The 24,865-nt window shown below is 44.4% G+C and overlaps 3 protein-coding genes across 3 annotated transcripts; all 3 read right to left on the reverse strand.

The window, feature by feature from the left end:
* Positions 1-1,870: 1,870 nt before the first annotated feature.
* LOC133951431 (olfactory receptor 2A12-like) lies at positions 1,871-2,416 on the reverse strand (the record flags this gene model as incomplete). The annotated part of the gene is made up of 1 exon (XM_062385356.1): positions 1,871-2,416. A coding segment is annotated over one exon (546 nt), but the record flags the coding sequence as incomplete, so codon positions are not given.
* An 84-nt stretch (positions 2,417-2,500) lies between these two features.
* Positions 2,501-3,475, reverse strand: LOC133951432 (olfactory receptor 2K2-like). The gene has a single exon (XM_062385357.1). It carries the CDS (start codon positions 3,473-3,475, stop codon positions 2,501-2,503), a length of 975 nt encoding a protein of 324 aa, XP_062241341.1.
* Positions 3,476-11,893: 8,418 nt separating this feature from the next.
* abcg1 (ATP-binding cassette, sub-family G (WHITE), member 1) lies at positions 11,894-23,208 on the reverse strand. The gene is made up of 15 exons (XM_062385176.1): positions 23,121-23,208; positions 22,377-22,602; positions 19,135-19,252; positions 18,856-18,988; positions 18,235-18,285; positions 17,285-17,430; positions 16,042-16,165; positions 15,732-15,846; positions 15,455-15,600; positions 14,310-14,411; positions 14,056-14,224; positions 13,872-13,972; positions 12,690-12,848; positions 12,493-12,611; positions 11,894-12,272 (listed from the first exon to the last, which is right to left on the reverse strand). Exons 1-15 carry the CDS (start codon positions 23,181-23,183, stop codon positions 12,044-12,046), a joined length of 2,001 nt encoding a protein of 666 aa, XP_062241160.1. The 5' UTR covers positions 23,184-23,208; the 3' UTR covers positions 11,894-12,043.
* Between the last annotated feature and the right edge of the window lie 1,657 nt (positions 23,209-24,865).

Here is a 24,865-nt window from a genome sequence, read left to right on the forward strand (position 1 = left end):
AGAGTGGCGTCTGCCGGGAGGATGGGGCTGGAGAAGTTCGAAATTCCCTTAGCCTGCCCTGCTCCACCACTAGGTGCGGGACAAAATGGCTAACCCAAGGGCGCTTTTAAGCCATGCTTCCACAACCGAGATCTCCTCCAGGGTCTCTGCTTTGTTCTTGGTTCCCGGTAAACCCAGCTCCTCAACCAGACAATCAAAATAATAAACTTGTTCATGAAAAAAACTATCTCTGCTTGGTCCATTATGTGGTCGGATAGTTCTGTTACGGTTTGTGGAAGGAGATGGACCCAGATGCAGAGTTTAAAAAAAAAATGTGATTTAGATTAAACTTGTTCTTTTAACAAAACAAACGTGAGCACTAAAGGGGAAGACAAAAACACAAGGAAGCTTACACGAGGGGTTCAAAGTGAAGAGGCTCAGGGGATCAGGACAAGGCAGGACAGGACCATGGACGACAGCAGGTAGAAGAACAACAAGGACAGAGGACAAAGGAAACACAGAGGCTTAAATTCACAGAGGGACAATTAAACACAGGTGAAACACGTGAGGATTGGGGACGACAATCAACGACAGGAAGTCGACAGGAAGACAGAAACAACACACAAGGAACAGAAACTACAAAAAAAAAACAGGCAACAGAAAACACAAAGAAACTGAAATCAACATAACTAAAATGACAGAACTGACACAAGCATGGTTGTGGGTTGCCAATCAACGACAGCCTGGCATGATGAGCAAATGTTACCTTTTTGATTCTTGTTGTTCTGGGCTGTTCCCTCAGGATGAACTCATTGTGAGTCTCTCTGGATAAAAGCATCAGCTCAATGAAATGTGATTTACAAAAGAAACAATGAAGAAAAGATGTTTATACTTTACATAAGAAATCATCTTTATTTTCTTAGTATTTGTTGATGTATCTTTTCTTTTTATTGAGTTGTTTTGAATAATGTTAATAAACAAAAAGCATCCATATTTTTATATAAACAATTCAATACAAGCAACAAAATATTCATATACTCACAGCAGCTCACGAATCCAAATGATAAATGATTATTAAAACACATACGTGCTTTCGTCCCAGTGTTTCTAGAAAAATGAGGAATTGCTTGTGTCACTGTGACGATGCTCAGGCTGTGATGAAAACATTATTAAATCAGTTTATGAATGTACATAAATACATATGAACTTTTAAATCCATGTACAGAATGTGAAAGGTTCCTCGGAGCAGAGGAGGAGTTCTGGGTCTGGATCAAACTGAACCTGGTTCTGTTGGTTTGCAGTGAAGCACTTTGTCATGTCTTTGTCTCATTGTTTTCATATCGTTCATCTGGAGAAATGTCCAGTGCACCTGTGCAGGAAGGTTTTCGGGTCACAGAGGAACTCGTTAAATTTAGATGCAGATCTGGATCAGGGGTCGGATCCAGGAATCAATGATCTCTTTCTTTACCCTTTGTGACATAAAACATTAATGATGAAAACTATCAGACTGATATTCATGACTTTGATTTGATCCAATGACACTCGAGTGAATTTCAATGTGTTCATAAGGAGACTGTTGTTAAAGGGATGTTATGTATTTAGATTAATTCACAGTTTTTAGACACATGGCCAATAAACCTTATTAGGAAAATGTTACTGTTGGGAAGAGATGCAATGTGGGAGATGTATTCTCTTACGTAATGTTTTATGAAGTCTGAGATTAACACTGAAACACTGAGTCACAGTTTCAGGATGAGAGACGCGCTACAGCTAAAGATCATGAAGCCTCTGATTCAACCTCTGAGGCTGAATCATGAAATAACAAACATTGAAGTGTAAATGAGCTATAATTAAAATCAGCGTCTTTCATCAACACATTTGTTAAAGTTGTTCAAACTTCCTGCGATGTCTGAGCGCAGATGAGGAGTTTCCAGGCGTTTCGTATCGTTGACATCTGCAGTCCGAACATGAGAGGATTCAACAGCGGCTGAATGATGAGAAAATACAGAGACAGGAGGATTCTGAGCTCAGAGGGAAACGTGCTCATATCAAACCTGCTCTGAAGAGTCTCAAACAAACAGCCGAAAGAGAAGTTGAGCAGCGACACCAGGTGGGGGGTGCAGGTACTGACGGCTTTCTGTCTCGTCTGTTTGGAACCAGAGAAACAAACTTTGAGAATCTCCGTGTAGGAAAACAGGATCGGAAGCAGAGGAACTAGGACGGTCAGAACAACTCCGAACAGTTCGTAGATGTTGTTCACTGTGGTGTCGGAACACGCTAACTTCACCACAAGGAAGTTTTGACAATACAAATTATTTAAGACGTTTCCACAAAGAGGCAAACGGATGTTCAACGATAAAGTAACCAGAAACTTCACAAAAGAGTAAAACCAGAGCACAGTTATGAAGGTGACTGCTTTGTTCACCGTCATACGTGTGTTCCATAAAGTTCATATTAAAACACAACACGTCTCTAACATGTCAGGTGTTTAATCTGCTGCAATGTTGTGAATTATCTGCTGTCACTGATTCTCGTGAGCAGACACAGTCGTGACTTTAGAACAGAACAGACGTATAAACGTTTGTCGTATTTTTGACATCTGCATTCCGAACATGATGGGACTGAGCAGCGGCTGAATGATGAGGAAGTACAGAGACAAGATGATCTGCAGCTCAGTAGAGACGCTGCTCATATCAAACCTGCTGCGCAGGATCTCAAAGCAACAGCCGAAAGAGAAGTTGAGCAGCGACACCAGGTGGGGGGAGCAGGTACTGACGGCTTTCTGTCTCGTCTGTTTGGAACCAGAGAAACAAACTTTGAGAATCTCCGTGTAGGAGAACAGGATCAGAAGCAGAGGAACTAATATGGTTATGAAAACAATGAACAGTCCGTAGATGTTGTTCACTGTGGTGTCGGAACATGCTAACTTCACCACAAGGAAGTTTTGACAATACAAACTGTCCAAGACGTTTCCACAAAGAGGCAAACGGATGTTCAACGATAAAGTAACCAGAAACTTCACCAAAGAGTAAAACCAGAGCACAGTAATGAAGGTGACTGCTTTGTTCACCGTCATACGTGTGTTGTACTGCAGAGGACAACAGATGGCCAGATATCTGTCATAAGACATCACGGCTAAATTAGTAAATTCGACACTTCCGTAAGAATAAACACAGAAGATCTGCAGGAAACAAAGAGGACGAGAAACCGTGTGAACGTCTGAGAGGATCTGGAGCAGGAGGAGAGGAAACAACCCTGTGCTACCATACAGTTCATTTACAAACAGGCTGCACAGGAACACGTACATAGGTTCATGGAGACTTCTGTTCATACAGATAACTACAATCAGAGACGTGTTGGAAATCAGGATGAACACGTAAATCACTGCAGTCAACATGAAGAACAAGTATCTCAAATTTCCCACATGTAAATAAGCCTCAAGAACAAAGTAAGATGAAGTTGATGATGTTGAATTCAGCATCGTTTTCGTTTTCATTGTAAAAACTGTTTAGAAATATTGAAACATTAACCCCCCCAAAGAACTGAAATCCTTTGGTTCACTGAACACAAACATCACCTTTGTTTTCATTCCTTCTGACACTGAACCAGCACAAGCTCCTCGACATAGCGTCACAAACACGTGAACATGCAGCTGAACTTACTCAGACGTCTGTTTAACAAGCAGCCGACAGAACGAGCTGCAGTCGACTGCACTTGTCAACGAGCCTTTAACAACAGGAACGTCCCCCGAGACCGTCCCACGTCATCAGAACCCCCTTCACGTTGCAACTCAGACCAAAGATTCTGCCTCTGACATGGAATTCATTCTCAAATTCATCTTCTCTTCAGACTGAATCACTGACAACGATTGATCAGTGCAACACGATTATCGTCTTTGACTGAGCTGAACAGTGTTCAGACAACATGACTGTCAGTGTTTCCTCAGAGATTTGAGCTGGTCCTCCACTTTAGCAATCTTCATAAAAAACTGCTGATGTTGATGTCCCTGAATAATCGGGGATAGAATGTGACTGAAGGAGTCGAGTGCTGAACTGAGTGACGAGGTCGGGAACTTGAACTGTCAGATCGATTCTGTGTCTTCGATTGGCTGCGTGAGTTTCCTCAATCTGTCCCTCCAAGGAAAAGCCTTGACCCTGTTTCCTGTCCGGACAGATTGAGGCCACGAGAAGGAAGCTCGAGCTATGGGACAGAAGAGTGGTCCAGAAAAACTACCAGTCCTTTGACCACCTGTGTGAGTTTCCCAACAAAGAGGAGAGGCCTGGGTCATCGAGGAGCACCTGTGGACCCTGAGGCTGAAGGAACCAGCGCGGGCCTGATTAGATGATTGGGAACACCTACGATCAGCTGACGCATACAGGTTAAGGGCATTCCCGATATTTAGGACCGCCTGCAGTCAGCTGATCTGAATGGGGTTTTAAGTCTTCCTTACTGAACTTACGCTGAGCTCCATTTCAATCAGGAGAGACTTGGTTTTTACTTTAACGAGTTTATTTTTAGAGTGCACAGAGAATGCAAATATTTATAGTCTTTGGCATTTTAGACCCCTGTGTGATGTCATCAGGATTAGAAGGGGGTGGAGCAGAACGTCTAACAGGAATACCCCCAAAAGAAGGAAGACGAAGAATGTAGATCAGGGGAAGTGAGATACTGGTGAGTCTTACCTTGTGTTGTAGAATCCTAGAGGATAATACATACATAAAAAGTATGAAGATGACTCGTCGGAGTGCATCTGCGCCCCCGAGTGGACAAGATATGAGGTAAATGAAGAGGTATTCGCAAGTTTAAACAGGGATCTCAAAATGTAAAACATAATTGAAGCAAAAACATATAACGGTAATTACATGTCGATAAAGCGACCGCTACAAACATTTTTAGGTTGCTTGATGAAAATTAGTTCCGCTGGACTGAAGGTAAAATGTCGGGGTGAGTGCAGGTTCTAGATGTAGAACTTAAAAAAAAGGTAATTTGAACGGGCAACTTCCATCAAGTTGGACACACAAATTGTGCTACATTTATTAGCATCAAAAAACAAGAACAAACAAGATGGCTTTTAACATCCCAGCATGCCCTCGGGTCTCAGACGTCACCACGTTCCCATCATGCCTCTGGATCCTGACGTCATCACGTCACCCGGCATGCCCCGGGGTCGACGTCATCGCCCTCGTAGGAGACTGATGCCGACTGTGCCTGTACTGAGCGTGAGGGTGAATTATGTCAGTCCCCTATTCACTACACAGAGACCAAAATTAGATAAAATTTTGAGAAGAATTTGAAAGCGGCACTGCACACTGCAACAGAAATTAAGTCGCATGATGAACAGAAATTAAAAGCGGCTCGGCTCACCGCCAACGGAAATTAAGTGGCATGGCAAAGTTAAGTGAAGGTCCACTGACCGAGTTAAAGCCATGGTCAATGCAAAATGTAAACTTAAAAAACGGTCACGAGGACCAAACGTAAATAAAAAGGTCATTCGACCAACAGAATTACGGTCCAAGACCAAATGAGATTAAATGTCAACAGAAATGCAAATCGGCACGGCACACCGTAACAGAAATTAAGTCATATGACAAAACTGAAAATAAGGTCCGCTGGACCGAAAGTAAAATACAGGGTGCACATACGCTACTCGCACGTATGGGGTCATCCGACCAGGTGTAGTGCAGTATGTAGTGAGGAGAGTGCCCAAGGCAATTTCCTGTATGTGCAAATATACATGGCAATAAAAATAATTCTGATTCTGATTTAAAGAGAATTTAACTGTATAGCTAGCGTCACTCAAAGAATGAGCAGATGATCCGGAACCACCACCAGTTATATGCATTTGAAGACATCAGTTTTTTTTTGTTTTTTTTTTAAACTTTGATTCAAAAGGAATGTGTTTATGCGAGGACGGATATAGGGAGTGAAGGCAGAAGATACTCTTCCCGGTTGTTCTAGTGAGCCAAGGGAATACCTTGGAAGGCTGAAGAAGTTGCATTTCCTATTCTGAACGCATGGCTGAATAGAGTGCAGGCAAGAGTTTGCTTTAATTAAACTTGTTTATGCTGGTGAAGAACTGTTTTGTTTTAGAGAGGAGGTTTCCAAAATGAGGAATACAGGACGAATGGAGAAGGCCAGGGCTACGCCATTGTCTTTGAAAATCCCCCAAAACTCACAGATGGAGTACATTTGTGAATAACTGCAGATAATCAGTCAGATGCACTGCTAAATTATATTATTATTTTGATTTATTTTGATTGTGATTGTGCAGATGGGGCCAGACGCAGGTCGGATCGGCACGTTATGCGTGACATTCCAAGTCCCATGGATGGAATAGTTAATGGAATTCATGAGAGATGATGTGTACCGCGAAGTGCTGAGGAAAGCAGCCGCTTATTAGTGGCGTATTAGCTGCATGGGAGGATTTACGTCGCGAATATGCTGTACAATTGATTTATTTATTTTAATTCGGACTGCGGGACACCGAATGATTGAAGCGTTTAGTTAGAGAGGCTGCGCCTGACTCCGTGGAACTATCGTGGGGGGGGGGGGGGGGGATCATCCAGCAGATGAAAACTGCAGGACCTCTCAGGAGCACACGTCTGACAATTTAAAATGAACTCAGCTGTTGCGCTTGCACCTTGATCAGATCACGGTGTACCTATAATCTCGCCGCTGGGGATAATTTGTGTATTAACGTGTAAGTAAACGTGTTCATAGATTATTTTTATTTATTTATATTTGAATTTATGCATTTATTTTATGGGAACGATGAGTTGAACGAATCGATTTAATATAAAGAATGATTTAATTTATCTATTAATTTAGATTGTTGTTCGCTCCAGAGTTTATAAGTCTGTATTTAAACGTCATGAAAATACTTTTGTGCTCAGTATTCTACGATTTTAGGGGGCTGAATTCCCCCTAAACTGTTCTTCAGCCCCCCTAAATAAGTTAGGATCTTTACTTTTTATCAACTATTGTTTTTGATTATTGATTGCAGCCAAGGAGTTTAGCTCATAGTAAATGATGCACGGAGTGACATTTTAAGTGCAGAATGTGGCTCTGTAGATGTTAACAATTGTTACCTGCTTAAATTTAGGTTTACTTGAGGCAAATGAAAGGGAATATTGTAATGAGCTATATTAACACTAAGCTAGCTATTTTGTTAGAAAATGTCTCCAGGGAGCAAGACTGGACAAGCAAATTTGAAATGTAAGAAACTATCGACAGCTCTCTATTCTTTGCATTAATATCTATCTCTAGTATTTTAAAACAATAATACCGGTGCCTACAGAATGTTGTTGTTTATAATCAGTTAATGCTAGTGAAAACGTAATGTCATAGTGTCCCTCATAGTGCTATATCATCCGATTCATTGAGAATTATTTCTCTTCATTTGAGAAAAGTTCATATTTGTATTGTCAGATTTCACAATGACCCTGAAATTATGTCTAGGGTTAGGCTTAGACAAACATTCAGCATCCTTGGGGCTAAGCCCCCCCTTTCTTTCAATCCTAGAAACGCCCCTGGTGAACGATGTTTGTGGATTTTAAGATTACGCAGGGAGGCAGCGCTGCCATGAAGATCATCTGTATGGCCCCTCAATCGTGTACGGCGTGACGATGCCAGTACGTTTCTAACGTTCACTGATGCGGGGAATTGATGGGATTCAGGCCCAGTATTTTTTAATGTCCGCCGGGACGTTTAGATTATTCTGAGGACGTGCACGACTGACGCTCACGTGGTCTCGGGATATACGAGACGGCCATCAAATGCACGCGCACCTGTAATCAATTAGAGGAAATGAATCGGTCCGGTTCAGGTGTGTATTGCATGCCTCAACCACAGCGCGGTTTTATGATTCTGAAAAAGTAAAATGCTTCAGAATCTCAGATCAGATAATAAATACGTCGATGCGGCGCCTGCGCCATGCGAGGGTTTTAGACGAGTGTCAGTGTGCTGAGGACCGGGGACTGCAGAGTGGTGGTCAGAATATTATCTAAAGCTAGAGTGGTTACTATGAGTGTTAAAAAGGACAATGTAATACTTGTGTTTGGGAGGGGGCTTTGGAAGAGGTCGCTTGTTGAACTTTTTTCGACAGCGAACAGACGCGGCGCGGGACCCGCTGGGGTCGCTGGATCATGTTCAGAACTGCGACCCGGTAGAATCAAGCTGTTTTCTTGAACCGCTGCTCCCGGAGCCGAGGAGGAAGCCGGCCTGAAGCTGACACGATGCCGCGGTGTTGAATCTGAGCCATGAAGTCACCTCCCCGTGGGAGCCTCGTCAGTTAAACCGGCGAAGCCTTGCACCGAGGATCCGTAGGATTTGACCGATCTCTTGAATGCTGGGTCCAACCTCTTGTGTATGATAGTCGTTGTCAGGATCCGACGTCGAAATGAAAGCGATGTGAATAAGCTAGATGAGTGACAGCTTGCGTTGTGCGAGTCACTGCATTGACACTGCTGAGGAAGAGAAGAGAAGGGATTTTTAAAGTTTGACAGCTGCTGTGTGACTGGCTGAAGGAACCAGCGCGGGCCTGATTAGATGATTGGGAACACCTACGATCAGCTGACAGCATACAGGGTAAGCCCTCCCATGGGCATTCCCGATATTTAGGACCGCCCGCAGTCAGCTGATCTGAATGGGGTTTTAAGTCTTCCTTACTGAACTTACGCTGAACTCCATTTGATTGCCGTCTTGTGTGTGGATCGTATTGTGATGACAGGTTTGGCTTCTTCAGTTTGAGAATGGCTGCATTAGAGACACCTGAGGACATCACAGAAGAATGAGTTGTGCAGCTGTGCAAATCAACCAGTCTGATTGGCTGCTGCAATGAAAACATCTCATCAGCAGAAACCAGCCTTTAGGGGGCGCTGGAGCTAACCCTAACAAAATTCAAACGGCTAATCAAGTTGTCACAGGTCAGTGGTCACGGGTCAAAGGTCAGTGGTCACGGGTCACAGCTAAGATAACATAAGATACATGTATTGATCCCAAACACAATCACACGACATGCAGAGTAGGGAAATTTGTCTTCTGCTTTTGACCCATCTGGTGAACATCACAGGACACACAGAGCAGTGGGCAGCCATGCACAGCGCCCGGGGAGCAGATGTTGGGGGAGTACGGTGCCTTGCTCAGGGGCACTTAGACAGTGGGGTTAGGGAGAGTGCTCTTTGGACTTTGGAACACATCCGGGTGTTGTCCTGGCCGGTATGTTGTATTGTCATCGCGAGGAGTCGAACCAACGACCTTCCAGTCCGATGTCCGTAACTTTCTGCCACTAGTCCACCGCCTCTCTGATAGTGGTCACAGGACACAGGTCAGAGGTCACAGGTGAGTGGTCACAGGTCACAGGTCAGTGGTCACAGGACACAGGTCACAGGTCAGAGGTCAGTGGTCACAGGTCACAGGTCAGAGGTCAGTGGTCACAGGTCAGAGGTGAGTGGTCACAGGTCAGTGGTCACAGGACACAGGTCACAGGTCACAGGTCAGAGGTCAGTGGTCACAGGTCACAGGTCAGTACCATGCAGAAGCCCGTTGATCACATGTATCACAGACAGATCAGTGAACAAGAAGTGAAAGTCCCTGATAAAAGAGAATTTCAGTGAATGTGAGCAGGAATCAACTCAACAGTTTCAGAAAGTTTTCTACACGACAAGAATCAGAAAGTTAAAATTCACATGTAACTTTCAGTTTGTCATGTGACCTGAAGTCCACGGGTCCGAGGGGAGGTCCTTACCGGTCCTGCTGATTGGTCTCTGTGGAAAACTCCAAGTGCTCTGTTCTTTCTGAGGGAACCAGTGGAAACTGTGTCTCGTGTGAAGACGCCTCAGGGACAAACACGTTGATGAGCTGCAGTGACCTTTGACCTGAGGGACTTCATTAACCGTGTCCAGCTTAATGAGGTGATCATCCACCTGAGGACACTTCAGCCTCTGGGAGCTGGAGTTTGAACTTTCACTAATCAGTGTCTTCTTTAGAACAAATGTTGTGAGATTCCTCCTGCAGCTTTTTGGCGTATGCATTTATATAAATATATATGCATTTAAATATTATTGATATATTATATATAACACACACAGGAGCTGAAAGAGGCCAACTTATATATATATACAGTTTATATATAAGTTAACACATTTACTGTGTTTTAGATGTATCCATCAGATTTGTGAAAAGTAAATTGTGTGATTTTTCTGATCAATACTATGAATAATTTATAAATAATAAATAATCATTAATGAGACTAGACTCACATACTGAGTTCTCTTAAAGATAAGCAGAAGAATAAGTCCTCCATCACCTCCAGGTCCTGTGGAGTTTGAGATGGACGGCAGACGAGGGACATACAGGCGTGGACAGTGACTGAATGGAAGGAAGGGCGACCGGCTGATGGTCCTTCTGGTCCTGCTGGTCCTGATGGTTCAGATGGTCCTGCTGGTCCTGATGTTCCTGATGGTCCTTAGAGTCCTGATGGTCCAGATGGTCCAAATGTTCCTGATGGTCCTGATGTTCTTGATGGTCCTGATGGTCCTGATGTTCTTGAGGGTCCTGATGGTCCTGATGGTCCAAATGGTCCTTATGGTTCTGATGGTCCTGAGAGTTCTGATGGTACCAATGGTCCTGAGAGTCCTGATGTCCTGATGGTTCTGATGGTCCTGAGAGTCCTGATGGTCCAAATGTTTCTGATGGTCCTGATGGTCTGAATGTTCCTTATGGTCCTGAGAGTCCTGATGGTCTTGATGGTTCTGATGGTCGTAGAGAATCTTTGCCTCTGACCTGAACATTTTAAACCCAGACCTGGAGTAGAAGCTTGTTCACCCCGAGAGCCAAACACCCGGATACAAACAGAAACTGAGTCTGATCCTCCAGAGAAGATCCAGAGAACTGAGGAGTTCAGGTCTGAAGCAGCTTAAAGTGTTTGACTCCGAAAAACACTTCTAGAGTTTCAGGGGTAATCAGTGTTGCAGCCTGAAGTACCTGTAGACACTTCTGTAAATGTATTAAAACATCAGAATTAAATATAAAAGCCTCAATCCTGCTCCTGTGGTGTCATCAAGTGACCAGAAGCCCTGTCATTCAAATTCCACAGGAAACAAGGTTTTTTACACCAAGTCCAAATGTCTCTGATATCCTCAGGAGCCATGTTCACAAACCCACTTTACATCACCTTTCATTTAGCTGATGCTTTTATCCAGAGAGACTCACAATAAGTGCATCAACCATAGGGGAAGAAACCAGAACAACAAGAATCAAGAAGGCAACATTTGCTTCAAGAGGCCAAACTACGAAGTGCAACATGTAAGCGCTACTAAATATATCTATACTTAATATTAATTTATTTATTTTTTATTTTTTATCCGAAGTTTAGTCTGAAGAGAAGTATCTTCGTTCTGAGAAAGATGTCCTGTTCTGATGTCCATGTGGAGCTGGTTCCACCGTTTAGGAGCTGGGACAGGAAACAGTCGTGATGTTGTTGAGGGACAGCTGCTCCCTCACAGTGAGGGAGCAGCTGATTGGTCGATGCAGAGCGGAGTGGACGGGCTGTGAGGTTTTACCAGGTCCTTGATGGAGAACTGACCAAACCTCTCACAGTTCGGTACCAAGTACTAGTGTTATGAAGCATTACAGAGATTTTATTTTGAAAAGATATGGGTTTGGTTCTCACGATTATGTCAGTTTAACTGAGTCCTGCTTTAAAGTGTATCAGAGACTGTCTCTGATTCTAGATAAACTAATATTTTTGAATGATTCTGTAAAGTTTTCAGTTGTTACTGTAATGTAAAATATGTAAAAAGAAAAACAGACTGAGGAGGAAGTGAAAACTGCAGCAGGTGAGTGTGCGACTCCACCTTCTGGTCATCTTTATAAACAGTCACTGATGATAAAATCACAATAATATAACAAATCATCAATTGTTTGTCTCTTTATTTAGACCAGCTCCCGATCAGGACCTGAACTTGTTTTTAAAGCCAAAGCAGGTTCTGTGTTTGTACAGCTAAACGCTAACTGTGGCCCCAAGCTCAGATCTTCCACTGTGACTCTTCATCATGTTCCTTGTCTACCTCTCAGCACGGATCTTGTACCGCAGGACGAAGTAAGCCATGAGCCTCAAGGAGAAGAAGAAGATGGCGAGCACGATGAAGTCCAGGTAGAGTTTGGCGTCCAGCATGTCCAGCTCCTTCAGGATGGCCTCGGACTTCTGGAAGTGGCATGTTTCATTTTTCTCGCAGTGAAGATCTTCTCGATTCAGACCATAGATGGACAAGATGACGCCCTCAAAACCATATCTGAAAAACAAGGCAGGATCAGGAGATTCAGTCAAAGCATTGAGATGATCACCATAAGTCTCTTTTAGACTCATTGAACCAGCAATGAGGCCCTGGACCCGGGCCCTGGTCCCGGGGCACCAGGACTTGACCCAGAAACACTGGGGTGAAACACAACACCAGTTATAAATCTGCCCAGGATCCATCCCCAGAATGTTTTTTGATTAGACAGCGCCCCCACCTGACATAGGAAATGTAGGACATCCACTGCAGGTACCAGGGGATGGTGTCGAAACTGACAAAGAACCCAGAGAACAGCAGCACCGGGATCGCCGTGACTGGACCCACAAATGTCGCCACCTGCAGGACACGAACAGAACTGAGTGAAGTCAGCGGGTGAAGACGGTGAGGTCACATGGGGAACTCTGGTGAAGTGACCTGCAGGGAGGTGGAGGCGGCTCCGATCAGCAGACCCAGACTCTGAGCCACCAGTGAGGTCAGGACCCCGAGAGACAGGAAGAGAAAGAAGCGTCCGGCATTCGGAGGCTGAGCCGTCATCCAGTACACGATGCTGCAGTACACCAGCGGGAAGACCACCTGTAGGGAAGAGGACACCGAGACCTGGATGTTAGCTCTCGATCGAATTAAAGGGGACATATTATGAAAATTCCACTTTTGTAGTGCTTCTACAGGTTGATGTGGGTATCTGGCATGTCTACCGTCCCAAAAACTCTGGAAAGAAACAACTCGCGTGATTTGTTGTAGTTCCTCTCTTTCAGAAACGACACGCTAGACTGCGTCGAATGGGATTACGACCGAAATAAACGTCATAGTCACACCATGCCCATGAAGGGAGTCTCGCTACAGGGCCTTGGACGAGCGAGAAAGACAAAGACACAGACAACTGTGGTAAAATGGGCATAATATGTCCCCTTTAAAGATCCCAGGGGAGAAATTCTACAGGAAGGGGAAATCCTTATCATTGCAAACACAACTATATATATATATATATATATTTATACACCTACGGGAGCTTTTATGACTTTATTAAATCCAAAGGCATTAATAAGAAGCTGGTCCCCTCTTTGCAGCAGCTTCACTCTTCACCAAGACTCTGGATGGTGTCTGTGAATTTCTGATCCTTCCTTCAGAAGGTATGTGTGAGACACTGATGCTGGACCAGAGGGCTCCGACTCTCCGTTGTAGTTCAGTGGTTAGGGCTCGGGGCTCTGTGGGGCCAGATCCCTAACTCCACACTCACCCAGAGTGTTGACATTGTCTCCACACCATGGGCCACAGCACTCGGGGAACTCGCTCTGTGACTTTACGTGATCTGTCACCTCGTGGTTGTGATTCCTGAACGCTTCCACTTTTCAATTACACCACTCACACTTGATTGTAGAACATCTACAAGGTAAGAACCTTCACTAACTCAACTTTTGGTGGCGCTATATTACAGAACCACTCTTCAGAATGACCCGTTCACTCACAAATGTTTGTAAAGGCAGACTGTATGATAGGTGATGATTTTATACACCTGAGTTCAATGATGAAGAGGTCTGTCCCCATACTTAGATCTATATATCTACACACCAACCAACCAACCTTTGTCTTATTTACCTGGAAGGGGACGTCTGCCATGGTTTTAGCCAGGTAATAAGCCTTCAGACTGTACCAGTAGTTCAGGTGTTCCCTCAGAAAAACTCCCATCTCCAGAGGAACTGAACAGAGAAGGTAACGACATCATCTCACAACAGAAAGAGGTTGTTGAGCAGAGGGTGAGAAGGAGAGGTCGGTGACTCACATGTGAGAACTGTCGGCATCAGAGCTGCAAACATCAGGAACAACATGGAGAAGAACAGGAACCCAGAGTTACTCAGAACCTTCTTGGCCTCGTTACCGATTCCCAGATACAAAAGACCAATCAGAACACCGATCCCAATGTGAGACGAGATCCTCAGGTGAGTCAGCACCTGCTCCACCAATGAGAACACTCTTACTAACAGGTGTGGCTGCAGTCATCTTACCCGAACAGCAGGTGCTTCTGTTCAAACTCACTGAGTCTCTGAGGATGCTGAGCAAAGTTCTCCTGAACAGGATGGAGAACTGGGTCATGCAGCTGGCTGAGAAACTGTGACAACCGTCAGACGAAGAATTCTCCTGAGAAACAAGTTTTTTAATAATGTTGAGTCAACAACTTGATTTTGCAAATCCACTATCAAAGTCATCTAGTTACAATAACAAGCAACTGAAGCCAGAGGACATGAGGACATGAGGACATGAGGACAAAAAATATTTTCAGACGTGAACTCTGTAAAATACCCTCTGGACATGTTGTGAAGTTGGTGTTTGTGAAGCAGCAGCAGGTTGTTGGGTCCGACTCCTCAAAACAGGAACATGTGGCAACATCCAGGTGAGGGGCGGAGCTTGTACAGAAGCAGGGGCGGAGCCTGTAGAGCAGCAGGGCGGATCCTGTAGAGCAGCAGGAGGCGGGACTTGACGTATGAACTCTGCTGTGGAAAGATCAGTGTTGTTGTTTACAGCTCGTCCACACCGGCGTTGGCCCTCATCACAAGAAGATCTGGAATCTCCTCGTGTTTCCAAGTGGACGTCTTCGTCTTCTACGTGTCCGGCTCCTCTTCTTCATCCTGAGATGTTTGTGTTCTTCATGTTTCACGTCACGTGTTAGAAACCTCATCAACACGTCCACTCGATCACTGGGAAGCTTCCACACATTGTCCTGCTGGTTCCTCACATGGACTCACTCTGACATGTTACACACATTCTACTAGGAGGCTGCAGGAGAAGATCCACAACATGTCCAGAGACACTGACTCAGACATTTGTTCTCACATGGAGAACACGTCAGGAACATGTGAGGAACACGTCAGGAACATGTGAGGAACACCTCAGGAACATGTGAGGAACATGTGAGGAACATGTCCGACTTCAGTTCATGTCTGAAGACAGCTTTATTCTGAAGGTTTTAACTTTGCTTAAAGTTTGATTTATAGAAATAACTGAATCTGAAAAACGTGGTCAACATTTAATGGTGGTCAGATTTATGCTGAATAGAGTATTATTATTATATAATGCCTCATTTACAGATCTGAACATATATTTCAGGAATCTTTTAAAAATAAAAGTCTTCAATGTTGTTAATGAAGTGGAGAGGTTGTTGTTGGGGTGCGTTTGTTTCGTACCTCCTCTGTGCGCTGCCAAAGGAATGGGTGGAGGTTTGTTTCTACGTTCAGCTCCATCTGATAATTCTTCTCACACTTCCTGTCGTGAGCCGCCTTTACCAGCCGCACCATCTGATCCCCGTACTCCCCGGACGCCACCTCCATCACTGAGAGACCAAGGAGCCAGGGTGAGGGTTTGTGTGTTTGTAAATGTATGTGTGTGTGTGTGTGTGTGTGTGTGTGTGTGTGTGTGTGTGTGTGTGTTTGTGTGTGCACGTTAATTTGAGGGGTTTCTTACCAAAGTCAGCAGGGTTGTGGTAGGTGGGACAGTTGAGTCCGAGGTCTCTGAGGTACGGAACCAGACTGGAAACGTTTCCTCTGTAGATACACTGACCCTGACTGAGGACGTACAACTGAAATCACACATACACACACACACATGAATTATTAACCTAATAAACTGATTTATCAGTTTTTATCACTTGTGAATAAATACAGTTTTATAACTAAAACAGGACTCGACCTGTTCAGGATCAGGATGTTCTTCTGACATGTCAGAGCCTTTGTGTTCTGCTGTGTAACAAGTTGCTGCGTCTTGGTTCAGTTACCTTGTCGAAGAGCTCGAACAGCTTGGCGCTGGGTTGGTGGATGGTGCAGATGATGGTTCGTCCTCCCTGAGCCAGAGCTTTGAGCAGAGACACCACCTGGAAACAGGACGAGCTGTCCAAACCACTGAGACAGAGGCAGACAGGACGTTTAAATCGGGCCAAAGTGTGGGCCGCGGCCCCCTGGTGGGCCGTGAAGCCACTGCAGGTGGGCCGGGAGAGATCATAAAAACGTTTCAGATTTGTAAGTGAGCATTAAATTACGACGAAACCTTTAACACGTGAAGTATATTTGGTTTGATAATAATAATAATAAAAATACATTTTTTTGGAGGCGCCTTACAAGTCACCCAAGGTCACCTTACAATAAAATAATACAAGATAAAAGATAAAAGCATGAGAGATAGAAACAACATTAAAACAGAACATCAACATAAAAACAAGTGAAGTTCACAGGGTCCAGTTATAAAGAGTATGCCAGTTTGAACAAGTGAGTTTTGAGTTGAGACTTGAATGATGTGATGGAGTCTTGAATGACTTTAGCCGCAGATTGTAGCGAAATTTAATTAGTAAATTCTCTGTTATACGAGCAGCAAAAACTTATGTTTACCAATCCACTTATTGCACGTACTGTTTCACATTCGTAAAAAAAAAATGGATTTGGGGACTTTTGGTATGTACCGTTATTGGATTTGCATATGCATATTTAGTTCTGTGTGTGGATCATATAGTTGTGATTAAAAGTGTGGGCGGGCCGCACAAATTTGTCGGCCGTGGGATTCTTAAGTTTGGGACTGGCTTTTGTAGACAACAGGATTCTGAAGAATGCAACTGGATCACGTCCGGATGATCAAGTGTCTAACTTTGTCAACAAAAACAATGAGAAGAAAAAAAACTGATGAAACGCTCAACAGTTTAACAAAGAGCTAGAGAAACATCGCTGATCAGACCAGACCAGACCAGACCACCTCTATCATCTAAACCATTAACACCTGTGGTTCATTTATAGTCTCCAGTTCAGTTAAACCCACTTTAATGGGTTTGGACTGTGGAGAAAACCCAGGCACATTGGGAGAACATGTGAACTCCACACAGACTGACCTCAGCCAAACCAGGATTGGTGCCTTGTGTAAGGCGACAGAACTAATCATCCGACAAGACCAGAATTTAAAGCTATAACTTAAGACTAGGACCAGAATTAGGGCCCAGAATAAAGTCCACCACGAGGGCCCTCAGCAGCTCGGACCTGGTGGGTTCGTCGAAGAACATGACCGGAGGGTTATTGACGAGCTCCAGAGCAATGGCCAGTCTCTTCCTCTGCCCCCCCGAAAGGTGAGACGTCCTGGTTTTAGCACAGTCCAGTAAGCCCAGAGTCATCAGGATCTCCTGGACCTTAACACAGAAACCAGAGGCCTAATTTATCAAACTTGGTTTTATAATAAAGTGAACAAATGCCAAAAGTAGTGTACGCAAAAAACGATGATCACGCACACCTGAAAGTTCCCTTTAAAGATCAAAGCCAACCTGGACAGGCGTGTACATGGATCAAAGTCCGCCCTCTACACGCCCACATTCAAATCATTCATGAATATTAGATTCAGTTCAACACAAAGATCCAAGATCACAGATCTATAGAATCTATATGATGAGTCATCATCATGGGGCAGGAAACACCACATTCACTTAACACTTGTTTCCTCCTCAGCCTTCTTTCTCGTTGTCCTCCATCGGTGTCAGTGCTTCTATCACACACTACTCATGTATTCACAGTAATCAGATTACTTCACACATCACTGGATCGTAACCTCACTCTGGGACATTATGTGAAAATAGAAGTTTGAAGGTGAACACAGATTATCTATTTTTGTAAAGTGTAATAAAATATATTTTTAAAAACTATTAATCACTCGCTTCTGTAACTTATTAACTTATTTTATGTTGTATTTTCTACAGTTGAAAGTTCTTGGAACTTAGAACCGTTATGTTCATGTTGATGTGGATCAAAAATCTGCTTCAGATCAACTCCTCACTTCTGCTCAGGTTAAAGTTATGTTCAACATATTCGTCGATGACAGTTTGGTTTGGTGTACGCACTAAATAGAAAGATGTGTATGTTATAAATGAGGATCCAGAACTTCTGTTTCACCTCAGAGATCATCATTCACACCAGGAATTAGCCAGTGGTCTAAAACGTACCATCCCTCTGCGAGCCTCCACCTTCTCCTGCAGCTTCAGGTTCGCTGAAACCTGGAAAACAAGAGGACGTCACTCTGGTTCAGGACTAACAGTGTTGTGAATAGACGAGTTCAAAAGAACGCGTTCATTTTTATGAGAACATTGAACTGAACGCAACTCAACGACAAATAATGAATTTGAACGGTGAACACGTTCATATTATCTGAGGTCTAGCTAAAACGTCCCGGAATGTTTCCTGCTCCTGAGGAGAGACGCTGTCTATCCCCCACCCCCCGTGCGGTGCACTTCGGTCACTTCCCGTCTTAAAACTATGAAATGAACTTAACTATGAACTAGTTCAAGTTTTAAATGGTGGACTATGAAGTTGATCAACTATTTATGTTTACTTGTATGAACTGAACGTTGAACTAGTTCATGAGGTGTCAACGTGAACAACACTGAGGACTAAGGTTCCAAACTGTGGTTCAGGACTAAGGTCCTGGACTAAGGTTTGGGACAAAGGTTGAGAACTAAGGTTCAGGACTGTGGTACAAGACTCTGGATCTGGAATCTGACTCTGGATCAGTACAACGAGGTCTAAGAGTCTAAGAGAACTTGGTTCTACTGAGTGTCTGGTGGTACCATCATGGCCTCCTGCACGGTGAGGTGAGGCAGCAGCATGTCGTCCTGCATGATGTAACAGGAAACCTTCCTGAAGGAGCGCAGGTCTCTGCTCTGACCGTTGATCAGGATCGTCCCCTTCATCCCCGTCTCCCTATTCAAAACACACCAGATCACTGATACTGGACCGGATCATGTGATCACTGATTCCTACCAGTGATCTTATTAAGTTTTCCTTCCATCTTATTTATTTCTCTTCCTTTTAGGTTTCAGGTGAGACTTGGAGTCACATGACCTCACCTGTAGCCGGCCAGGATATTCATGAGCGTGGACTTTCCGGCTCCTGAGGGCCCCATGATGGCCACCAGGTCCCCGCTGGTGAATTTCCCAGAAATCCCTTTGAGCAGAGTCTTGTAACCTGAGCCAGGAAAGAAACAAAGAGAGAGAAAGTTCCCAGACTGAGAGGAAAAGCCTTTGTCCTCACATCCACCAATCAGGTTTCACTTCACACACACACACTGAAAGAACATCATTCATCATTCGCATTAGTTGTATGAATGGGGTTACCATGGAAACCAAAGAGGAGGATGAAAATAACCTGCTGATGAAGATTCAATGATGTTTAATGAGATTATCAGAATAAGTCCAGCGACCGACAGTAACCTCCACTGTCACACTGAGTTTAAATACAGATCTGAAAACTGAAGCCAAACCATCGGGATCGCCTCCTACAGGTCATAAACCTCCTCCACGTGAGCAGATGGGACAGGAGCCAAACTAGAAGTTAACTAGTAGAAGTTAATAAATGTTTGGTCATTTCAGTTCTTCTCTCTGATGTTTGTTCAAGTTTCTGATCCGTTTGATTTGAATCAGTTATTTGATGATATAAAAAAAGGCTGAGACCACATGATTGACAGCTGACACTGACTCAGGATTGGCTGAGAGCATGTGGGCGGGACCTTGATACCACACCTCCACTCCTCTATCACTGCTGCTCTGACTGTGAATGACGTCATCACCACAAGATGGCAGCACATGTACATAATGTGTTTTTCTAAGTGATTTTCAGATGGTCATCTCAACCCTCAGCATTGACTGTCAGGTGACCTGTTCTGTAACCAATCAGAGATTAGAGACAGTGACCTGCAGTGACCTCTTCAACCTTGAGCCACATGTGCAGTCCAGGAACACCCACAATGCATTACATTACATGTCATTTCTGTCATTTTTTTTTTTTAGTACACTCAACATCTATGAGGGGCCATTTAGGGGTTCAGTATCTTGCCAAGCACACAGGCATGCAGATGGGGAAGAGTGGGTATTGAACCGGCAACCTTCATGTTGGAGAGCGCCCACTCTACCCCCTAGGCCACCCCGTCAGGAGAGAGAACTCGATGGGTTAGCAGGTGTGAAGTGTTCTTAGTGAAACTGTTGAATCTGAGGAGGAACAAAGAGTTTCAGGCTCAGAGGAACCTGATCTGTTCCCAGCGTCTCATTCAAGGCCGGCGCATGCCTCTGTGTCTTCCGGGCCCCTTAGTGCTTTTGTTTCTCTTCTTACGAGCTTACGTGCGTCGTCCAATTTTTCTAACTATACGGAAAAGCCTCACGCAGCCGCAAGGCTGTGATTGGTCTGCTAACTACTTCCTTTCCGGAGTGGTGATTCAGGTTTCATGCCACATAGCACCGCCACAAACAACGGAAGATTTAGAAGAACGAATATCGAACAGATAGAAGAACGTTTAGCAGAAGAGATCCGAAAGTATGACCACTTGGATAACCCGTCACTGACCAAAAAAAAAGGCTACGAGGAGCCGGAGTGGCGATGTAAATAAACAGTCAACGAAGAAGAAAGAAGGCGTCTCTAAGGCCGTCTTCAACAAAACACGTTACTCCCCCTAGTGTCCCAGCGGGGAACTGCTTTGTAACACACGCAACGCTTTGAGAAGCATGAATGAAAACGAGTCCTTCGACACAGCTGCGTGACAAGCCGCAGGCGCAGTTGCAGACGCATGCGCCGGCCTTAACTCACTAGCCTTGACGTGCACGTAGTGCACAGTGTGCTTGTGTACCAGTAGCGTGCACCGATCAATGGGTTCATCTGACCATTGTTGACCTTTATCGTCAGGGATTTGTGTTTGTTTTCTACTTTTTGCATTATCCCTTCTGTTTAACATTTGACTGTATTGTCTTTATGTTTGTTTTTTTATTGTTGCAAATGTTTCAGATCATTGACAGCATTTCTGTTTAAATATTACTTATTATTTGGAATATTTTATTATTCTTGTCATTTTTCATAGTATTCATTATTTGAATTGTTCGTGTTTCAATTATTTTGATTGTTGTTTGCTGTGATGTCACAGATGACATCATCACGTCACCTCTGTGAGAGCGTTGATCTGAAGGCTTTGATGATTGGTCCGATCAGATTTCATTGGGTGAACTTTTTGTTCATGGTCTTTTCTTTGTCTCTTTTGTTGTGAAAAGCTGAAACAGGATACAAGGTTTTTTGTTCACATCAGTGTTTGACTTCATCTGAAGACAAATCCCTTTTTAAGGCGGTTTACATGACATCACATCAATCTGTTTCACAACCTTTTGGTTTATTTGTCTCTTCATATATCCAGCAGCCTGCTGCACTGTATAAATAACTAATCATGTGAATGTGTAAATGCTAAAGAGCAGTTTGCTTCTGTTGGATTTAATTCTGTCAATCTGACCTGCAGCTATTAACAGCATGAGAGATTAACAGATTACACCAGATAACACACACACACACACACACAGAGTGCAAACACACACTTCTGACTGATGCGTACGAACGCAGACGTGAGGTGGTGAACTGAAGCAGATTTTAATTTACATTAAAATCAACATCTTAAGTTTTTTACCTTTAAGCCTTCTAATTGCAAAATATATAAAACAACAGCAAATTACGTTCAGAGTCCATTAAACAGCGGAGTCATTAAAATGAATGTGACGGAGCCGTCAGGCTATAGAGAAACTATTCACTTTCCTAATAATATCCCAGGGTGGAGGTGAGGAGCCACTGATGTGAGTTAATCAGTCTGATTAAATAAATAAATATGTATCAGTGTTCCTTTATTAGTGACATCGTTGCTGTCCCATGAAGTCGCTCTTCACCTCCACCTCACTAACAAACACCTCGATGTCAGTGTCAGAAAGTTTCACTTCCTCTTCTCATCGCTTGATGCCGTGACTCTGTCAGGACTCACGGTGGAAACCCATTGGTCAGTGGCATAATTTAATATTCATGAGGTGCTTTGCATTGACCATTTATGGTTGAAAGTGGGCGTGTTGAGGGCGGATCTGGAGGCAGATCCACGTTGGAACGTTTCCAGGTGGACTGTGATTCATGAAGGGAACTCTGCGTTCAGGCGTAAGAACGGTTTATAAATCTGAATGTTCTTTTTGCGTACGCCCTTTGGGGCTTTAGTGCGGACGTACAGTTTTAGTATGAATCTCACGCACTGTTGAAACCCCTGGTCCTCTAAGAACTACGTGTTCAGATTCTTGTGCAGTACCTTTCTTCCTCCACCAGGGTCCCTCTGTGACGGAGTAGGAGACGTCTCTGAATTCAATGTTGACCGCCGGTCTCCGTGGTAGAGCGGAGAACCTCTGGGCCTCCATCAGGTCGTTGTCAACTTTCTTCAGGTGTCGCTGCAGCAGCGGTCGCTTAGGGACCACCTCGTCCAAACAGACGCACACGGTCCTGGGGTCCAGCATCAGGTCCGGGGGCCCGTTAGTGTTCTGAGGGCCACAGAGGAACCTTATCACACACACTCAGCTCCTGCTCTATCAAACTCAAAGCAGCTGAAGGATCTGATCAGAACCTGTTTGCAGGGAACTCAGTGATGAACAGAAAACTGTGATACTGAGGATTCCAGATCAGGTTCTGTGCTCCAGATGGTTCAGGTTCAAGTTACACAATGTATAATGCCAACGAGTGTCCTCCCAACTACAGAGAGACGTGTATGTGTGTGTGCTGATAATCTGCTGCAGGAGGTAACTGTCGGACACACACACACACACACACACACACACACACACACACACATACACACGCACACACACACACACTCACACACACACACACATACACACACACACATACACACACACACACACACACACACACATACACACGCACACACACTCACACACACACACACACACACACACACTGCTGACATTCATCTTCATCAACATCATCATCAAGTCACTGTGTGTGTGAGTCAGTGTGTATCTGTGTGTGTGTGTGTACTCACCATGATGATGGAGTTGGTCTCACTGGGGTTGTGAACGGACCAGGCAGTCATCACACAGGCCATGGTCGAGAGACATCCACACTCTCTCTCTCTCTCTCTGATCTGTCCTGGAGACACGCCCCAGCCCGACTGCTGGCCCCGCCCACATGGCAGTGACCCCGCCTACCTAGTGTCTGAGCAGTGACTCAGGTGTGTTTACAGTGTAAAACATGACTCAGTGGAAGTAAAGTGACCAAAGGGTTGGTCAGGTTCTTCTGTGGTTCACACCTCTGACCTCTGACCTCTACAGCTTCAGCAGGTGTCTACTCCAAACCTGCAGCATGAATCTGAAGTGAAGACCTGGACTGTGTCGTTTAGAACCTGAAGTGGGGAACTGGACTCTGTCCTTTCTAACCTGAAGTGAAGACCTGGACTGTGTCCTTTAGAACCTGAAGGGAAGACCTGGACTGGGTCCTTTAGAACCTGAAGGGAAGACCTGGACTTGGTCCTTTAGAACCTGAACTGAAGACCTGTACTGTGTCCTTTAGAACCTGAAGTGAAACCTGGACTGTGTCCTTTAGAACCTGAAGTGAAGACATGGACTCTGTCCTTTAGAACCTGAAGTAAAGACATGGACTCTGTCCTTTAGAACCTGAAGTGAAGACCTGGACTGGGTCCTTTAGAACCTGAAGTGAAGACCTGGACTGTGTCCTTTAGAACCTGAAGTGAAGACCTGGACTCTGTCCCTTAGAACCTGAAGTGAAGACCTGGACTCTGTCCTTTATAACCTGAAGTGAAGACATGGACTCTGTCCTTTAGAACCTGAAGTGAGGAACTGGACTCTGTCCTTTAGAACCTGAAGTGAAGACATGGACTCTGTCCTTTAGAACCTGAAGGGAGGAACTGGACTCTGTCCTTTAGAACCTGAAGTGAAGACATGGACTCTGTCCTTTAGAACCTGAAGTGAGGAACTGGACTCTGTCCTTTAGAACCTGAAGTGAAGACATGGACTCTGTCCTTTAGAACCTGAAGGGAGGAACTGGACTCTGTCCTTTAGAACCTGAGGTGAAGACATGGACTCTGTCCTTTAGAACCTGAAGTGAGGAACTGGACTCTGTCCTTTAGAACCTGAAGTGAAGACATGGACTCTGTCCTTTAGAACCTGAAGGGAGGAACTGGACTATGTCCTTTAGAACCTGAAGTGAAGACATGGACTCTGTCCTTTAGAACCTGAAGTGAGGAACTGGACTCTGTCCTTTAGAACCTGAAGTGAAGACATGGACTCTGTCCTTTAGAACCTGAAGGGAGGAACTGGACTCTGTCCTTTAGAACCTGAAGTGAAGACCTGGACTCTGTCCCTTATAAACTGAAGTGAAGACATGGACTCTGTCCTTTAGAACCTGAAGTGAAGACCTGGACTGTGTCCTTTAGAACCTGAAGTGAAGACCTGGACTGTGTCCTTTAGAACCTGAAGTGAAGACCTGGACTGTGTCCTTTAGAACCTGAAGTGAAGACATGGACTCTGTCCTTTAGAACCTGAAGTAAAGACATGGACTCTGTCCTTTAGAACCTGAAGTGAAGACCTGGACTGGGTCCTTTAGAACCTGAAGTGAAGACCTGGACTGTGTCCATTAGAACCTGAAGTGAAGACCTGGACTGGGTCCTTTAGAACCTGAACTGAAGACCTGTACTGTGTCCTTTAGAACCTGAAGTGAAGACCTGGACTGTGTCCTTTAGAACCTGAAGTGAAGACATGGACTCTGTCC

Source organism: Platichthys flesus, chromosome 4, assembly GCF_949316205.1.
Source record: "Platichthys flesus chromosome 4, fPlaFle2.1, whole genome shotgun sequence".
Taxonomy (NCBI): Eukaryota; Metazoa; Chordata; class Actinopteri; order Pleuronectiformes; family Pleuronectidae; genus Platichthys; species Platichthys flesus.

Excerpts from the sequence above, each read along its gene's own strand:
- LOC133951432 (XM_062385357.1), bottom strand. The coding sequence starts at position 3,475 with ATGAAAACGAAAACGATGCTGAATTCAACATCATCAACTTCATCTTAC.
- abcg1 (XM_062385176.1), bottom strand. The coding sequence starts at position 23,183 with ATGGCCTGTGTGATGACTGCCTGGTCCGTTCACAACCCCAGTGAGACC. Across the intron at positions 14,412-15,454 it reads TTTGGCAGCGCACAGAGGAG|GAGAATTCTTCGTCTGACGG; the intron begins GTACGAAACAAA and ends CTTGTTTCTCAG. Across the intron at positions 12,849-13,871 it reads TGGCAGACGTCCCCTTCCAG|GTGGTCTTCCCGCTGGTGTA; the intron begins GTAAATAAGACA and ends TCTTCCCTACAG.